The sequence below is a fragment of the Vipera berus genome (genome assembly GCF_964194415.1).
Source record: "Vipera berus genome assembly, chromosome: 2".
In the NCBI taxonomy this organism is placed as follows: Eukaryota; Metazoa; Chordata; class Lepidosauria; order Squamata; family Viperidae; genus Vipera; species Vipera berus.
Genome location: NC_138203.1, coordinates 261,616,827 through 261,622,826, shown reverse-complemented (window position 1 = coordinate 261,622,826; position 6,000 = coordinate 261,616,827). Strand labels below are relative to the sequence as shown.

General features: G+C 42.8%; 1 protein-coding gene across 7 annotated transcripts in view; it reads left to right on the top strand.

Annotated features, from left to right (window-relative positions):
- The first annotated feature begins 355 nt into the window (after window positions 1–355).
- Window positions 356–6,000, top strand: part of PXK (PX domain containing serine/threonine kinase like) — a 59,682-nt gene continuing 54,037 nt past the window's right edge. For 6 of the 7 annotated variants that reach the window (XR_014025431.1, XM_081320044.1, XM_081320043.1 and 3 more), the window contains exon 1: window positions 356–981. Coding sequence is in view for 5 of the 7 variants with exons in the window: in XM_081320044.1 (XP_081176170.1) it covers window positions 880–981 (102 nt within the window). In the remaining 2 variants the exon portion in view is untranslated. The remainder of the gene's footprint in view (window positions 982–6,000) is intronic. The other variant, XM_081320048.1, reaches the window with a different exon arrangement.

Sequence of the window (6,000 nt, the reverse complement as noted above, 5' to 3'; positions counted from 1 at the left end):
TCCATAAGCCCTATGTTCCAAAATCATGCAATTTATCAACAGCATATAAAAATGTTTCTCAATCTTGGCAACATTAAGATGTGTGGACTTTAATTCTTAAAATTCCCAAGCCAGGTACTGTCTGGGAAATTCTGGGAATTGACATCTACACATCTTAACTTCACCAAGGTTGAGAAACACTGAATAGAAGACTGTTAAGAGGTTAGGGGAATAAGTTGTCACATATTTTCTCAAATGTCCTGATCTCTGGGGCAACACGCAAGAATGATGAATCAGCATCAAAACCAAAACGTTTCTGTGATTTTAATCCTGAGCCAGGCCACCATTTCAAGTTGCCAATCTCACCTGCCCCACTCATCCTCACTTTTCTTAGGCATCCTTCGCCGTTTTTAACTTTCCAAGACGAGGCATGTGCTATAACAGTATACGCGGCCTTGCTACAGGGAGGATAAAACTCCTCGCCTCCCACGAAACCGCGAACTCTTTGGCCACAATGCGTCAGACCCTAAAATACTACGCGTTGTTTTCTCTGTTCCGGGCAACTCAACGTGCAGGAGGAGTAAACGAAATTGAAAATAGGGTTTTGCAACGGAGCGGTGGGCTGCTTGCACGCTCGCAGTCTATTGCAAGGCAGGGCCTCAGTCTCCTCCCGGCTTTCCTCGCCCAAGCGCTGCACCGGCCAGGCTGACGTCGCGGGGCCCTCCCTTGGCCGGGGGAGGGCGCCCGGCGCTGCCTACTCCACCGCCTTTAAGACCCGGAGGAGGGACGGCTCCGGACAGGCGGTTCCTGTGTTGACAGCCGCCGGAGTCGCTCAGAACCGGAGGGAGCTGCCTGCGAGGCACCGCGAGGGGCGCTGGGCTTTTGCCCCCGGCGGTCGGCATGGCCTTTATGGAGAAGCCGGCGGCAGGGAAAGTGCTGCTGGACGATACGGTGCCGCTGACAGCCGTCATCGAGGCGAGTCAGAGCCTGCATTCGCACACGGTGAGCCAGGCGAGCGGGGCGGGTGGGCCCGGCTGGTCTGCGGCACGAGCGCGGCGGCTGCACCCGGGGGCGGCTCGCGGGCGTGGGGGTGCCCTGGAAGAAGCCGCGAGCGCGACACGGAGAGTTGTGAGCGGGTGCGGGAGATCCGTCGGAGTATTGCTCGGCGCTGCCCTGGTTTTTCCAGCATCCGGCACGTCTTGCGGAGCTGGGGTCCCGGCCAGGCGTTATGGGAGTCGAACTGCAACCCATGATCTGGAAGGGCCCTGATTGGGAAAGGTTGGTTGCAGGCGTGGGCGCGAAGGAGCCTTTCCAAGGGAGCGAGGACGCAGTTTGATCCGGGCAATTGAGCTCCTTCCCGGAGAGACGCGGGTTCAAATTTCGGCCGAGTCTGTTTCTTCTGAATGAAAAGCAAGCAGGCGCCCCGTAGAGTTTCGCGGCGGGGCCGCTTTTACGCTTGGATACAGTGGGCGGTCACGCCAAGTGTTGGTAAACGTAGGTGCAGAGTAATTTGTAAAGGGTTTTAAATCGGGAATAAGACGCGTCTGAAAACGGTGTTTACCTGGAGTAAATTTTTACCCGGTTCCCCTGGTAATCAGTGATTAAAACGATAACGAACGCGTTATGGAAATCACGCTGCTACATGTGACAGGACTGGATTGCCCTGGGGATAGCTTGCCCTTTTAAAGTACATAGGTTAACAGGATGGGTGTTTGATGATTTGCTACTACGTGTAATATGTGGGTTGTTGTATAATATTTTCTAGCAAGGGTTGCATATAAAAAAGTGGCAAGCCAACAGAAGCGATTCATTTCCTGGAAAGTGATTTGAGGAGGGAAATGTTCTTAGATTCAGCTGGAAACCCTGATTGAAAGGCCAGCTAGAAAAGGAGAAATAAAAGCCTACTGGGGTTAAGGATAAACTTTGAAAATGCAATGTATTTTAGCTGAGCACAGGAAAAAGTTAATCTGATCTAGTACTCTTCTGAAAGCAACTTTAATTTATAGAGCCAACCAACTCAGACATTGTGACTCTGCGTGGGTGGTATATAACAAATTAAAAAACAAGATGAACAATTCAGTTAAAATCCAAAACATTAATAGGCAACCAGGAAACCATATATCCATCTCCTGCAAAGCTCCAAGCTCCAAAGCCTGAGGGAAAAGCCAATTTTAATTGCCTTTTTAAAGACCAATGTAGATATGTTTAGATGGTGTTAACCATGGTATTCAGATAGATTTTAGTGAAGGAAAAAAATAAGCAAACATATGTATTTCTTTGTCTTTGTGGAATGAGTCTTTTTGGATAGCAGCAGATTGGATTACCAATAATTTAAAATGTTGCTCATACTAAAAAGAAAACTTAAAAATTAAATGGTATAAAAGGTAAATCTAAGGTATTTTGAATATAGTTATTGCTGCTTGGTTATGCTCTTTATTGCCCAATATTGACCAATCAGTTTTGAATATGTTTTGCAATAGGAGCTAATAACTTGAGGTGTTTTTTTTCAGTGCCATTTTTACTTGCAGAATTGGTGAGATTGGTGGACCTAATGGGGAGGAGGAAAGAAAGCAATGGCTCCCTCGACTAGGAAGTGGAGTCGGATGTGACAGGGCAGGGAAAACTTTTACCTTTATTTTACAATAAAGGGGAAGCCAAGTTTTAGTGATTAAGGTGCTGGCCTAGAAACCAGGACACTTGGAGTTCTGGGCCTATATTAGGCCTGAAAGCCAGCTGGGTGACTTTGGCCCAGTCACTGTCTCTTAACCCAACCCATCTCACGGGAAAATAGGAGTATTAGGTATGTTTGCTGCCTTTTTATATATGAAAGTGGCATAATAATTTTGGAAATTTAATACCAGAGCAACCTTGTCCTGCTTGCTTAGGTTTTTGTTACCAAGCTATTCTCCCTCCTACATTGAATGTTTTCACCAACGAGTTAACCCCACAATAATCCATAAAAAAAACTCCCTTATTCAATAATCTCAGCAGAGTAGAGCAAAATGCTATTGAAGGACTTGAATATAATGGCCTCAAAGTCAAATAAGCTGACAAAGGAGGGAGCCCTGGTTAGAATAAGACAAATTATATCAAGGAAGCTGAGAAGCAACTCTCCAACACCTTGGCATACCAACTTCTCAGATTTCACAGCAATACAAGTTGTTTTCAAGTTACAGCCCTAATGGAGCTGGTTGTAATTTGGTTGTAATTTGTGATGGTTGTAAAGTGGGTCAATTGTGACTGACGCATTTTTATGACATTTTTTGCAGCAGTTGTTAAATGCAGTGATTGTAAAGCAAATATAGTGGTTGTTAACCAGTGTAATTCTGCTGAAAACAAAATTGTTTCAGCAAAACAATTCTTAAAAACAGTCACATGACCATGGGACACTGCATCTGGCCCGTAAATGCATCCCAGTTGCAGAGTACCTGAAGTGTGTTTATACAACATTGGGGGATGACAATCAGAACATCAAATCTAGGTTGTAAGTACCGCCTAGGTAGATCAGGTGGAACATCACATGTTAAGTGAACAGTTGTAAATCAAGGACTACCTGAACATAAAACAGAACTACATAATCTGATGAAAGAATTTCCTTAGGACATACAAGACAGTATCTACTGGAAATATACCTACTTCCCAAAATACACAAACCAGACAATCCGGTCTGTCCCATTGTCTCAACCATTGAAACAATCACCACTGGACTATCATGTTTCATGGGCTCTACACAGACATTAAGGCACCAGCATTCCCAGCTGCATAAAAGATACCATAGATTCCTTAGAAGACTGAATTCCATGGGTAATCTTCTTAACAGTGCTACTTTAGCCACCAAAAATGTTGAGAAACTATTATTCCCTGAAGCCCCTCCTTTATTTGAGATTGATTGGTGGCATTTTCATCATTTTGTAGAAATAAATAGAAATGCATATAGGCAACCATCCCGCCTGAGCAGTTACTCTCAAGCAATAAGAGACAATTATGCTAACATGTGATCCAGACCCTGTTACCAACCCAGATACCTACTTGTCTCCATATCTACACCAACAGAGCCATTCTAGGCCCCAACAAAAAACATGCAAAATTGAAGATGCCTTCAGAAGCTTTCTCCAATATATAATATATGCTATCACCTGCAAGCAATGCCCCTTTAAATTCTGTGTAGGATGAATGAGACAAATTTGGTACAAAAGAATTAATGGACACAAGTCTTGACAGCAAGACTCAAAAAAAGACACAGCATTTCAGAGTATATCAGAGTATTTCAACTTCCACAGCATGCTATTGCAGATCTCAAAGGGACCATTTTGAAAATGGAGACTATAACAGCAGGGGATTACTGAAACATCAAAAGATCTCAAGAAATAAAGTTTTTAACATATTTTAGTTGTTAATTAATAAGATACTTGTCTGGCTCACAGCTAACCTGTGTATTTTTTATTTTATTTTAATCCCATTTATATCCCGCCCTTTTCCAAAGACTCAGGGTGGCTTACAATTTAAGCACAAACCAATGTGCTTAGCAATAGCCTTCATTCTATGTATATGCCTGCTTATTAGGGCTTTCGCCGCCCCCCCCCCCAAGCGGCATTATTACAAAGTCAGCTTATTGCCCCCAACAATCTGGGTCCTCATTTTACCTACCTCGGAAGGATGGAAGGCTGAGTCAACCTTGAGCCTGGTGGGACTCGAACCTGCACTAATTGTAGGCAGCTGGTGTTACTTAAGGAGGCATTAGCCCACTGCTCCACCAAACCAATCTGTTTTCCCCTCCTACACCCAATTTAATTTTTACATCAGTTTGGCCACTCTGTGCATCTGATAAAGTGAGCTCACGTCATGAAAACCTACACCATAGGTATAAAACTGCTGGTCCGCGGGCCGGATGCGTCATGCCGAAACCATGCCCACCCCATTGCCGGCAATGGGGAAAAAATCACGATATGTTGCGACACATGTGACGTTGCGAGTTTGACACCCCTGGCCTACACCTTTTAATAAAATACATTACTCTGAAAAGGTGTTACCAGACTCCTAATTTTTGCCTCTATAGTAGTGACTGTAACTTTTCATTTTAATCCTTTTCTATGTAAGACTCCCATATGGTGTTATCTGCTAAACCAGATAGTATTGCAACTGGAAATATAAAACACTTCATAGCGAATGGTTACAGAGTCCATCCATCCATCCATCCATCCATCCATCCATCCATCCATCCATCCATAACTCTTAACAAATTATAATGGTCTACTCAATAGAAGGATCTAAGAATTCTTGAAATAAGGTGGCATTGCTCTCTCTATCTCCCACTTCATCACTGATATGTCCAAATTACTCAGCATCAGATACTTAAGAATTTGTTATCTTTTACAGTGGGAATATACCAATACCCAAGTTAATAAGGTTTTATGTGAATTACATAAGGGAACCAGAAACTGCTGTTTTGCAATTTTAGCTTTTTACCAGCACAGAATAGAAAGTTAGGCTCATTATTATAAGCCATAAATAACCTGCCTGTAAACCCTTCTCTTGGCCTTTAGCAACTAATGAAAGCCATTAGGGCAGGAAGCACCTTTGTAACAGATACTGTTTTCCAGACTGTCAGTACTACACAAATGAAACACTGAAATAGTCATGAAAATGGATGAGATTTCATTATTTTTATAGATTTACCATATATGTTTAATTATTTAATAATCCTAAAAAAATCCTACTTGCCCATCAGGGATGATTTAATAAATTATTCTTCCACTAGGCAGGGGGTTAAACTAAATGATCTTCAAACACCACTCTTTACATTTTATAATTCTATTGACTTCTATTTTTTTCAAATATCCAGGTCATAATGTATATTTCTTGTAGTAATAACCCCCCCTTTGAACTATCTTAAGTTTTGAACTTATCCTGTACTAAGAAAGTGTCAGAAAAATAACCAGGAAGTGAGTTTGCAAGTACTAAGAAATGAACAAGGTGATAACCAGAAACCAGCATTGATGTGTTAAAACAGGTTATGTCTGA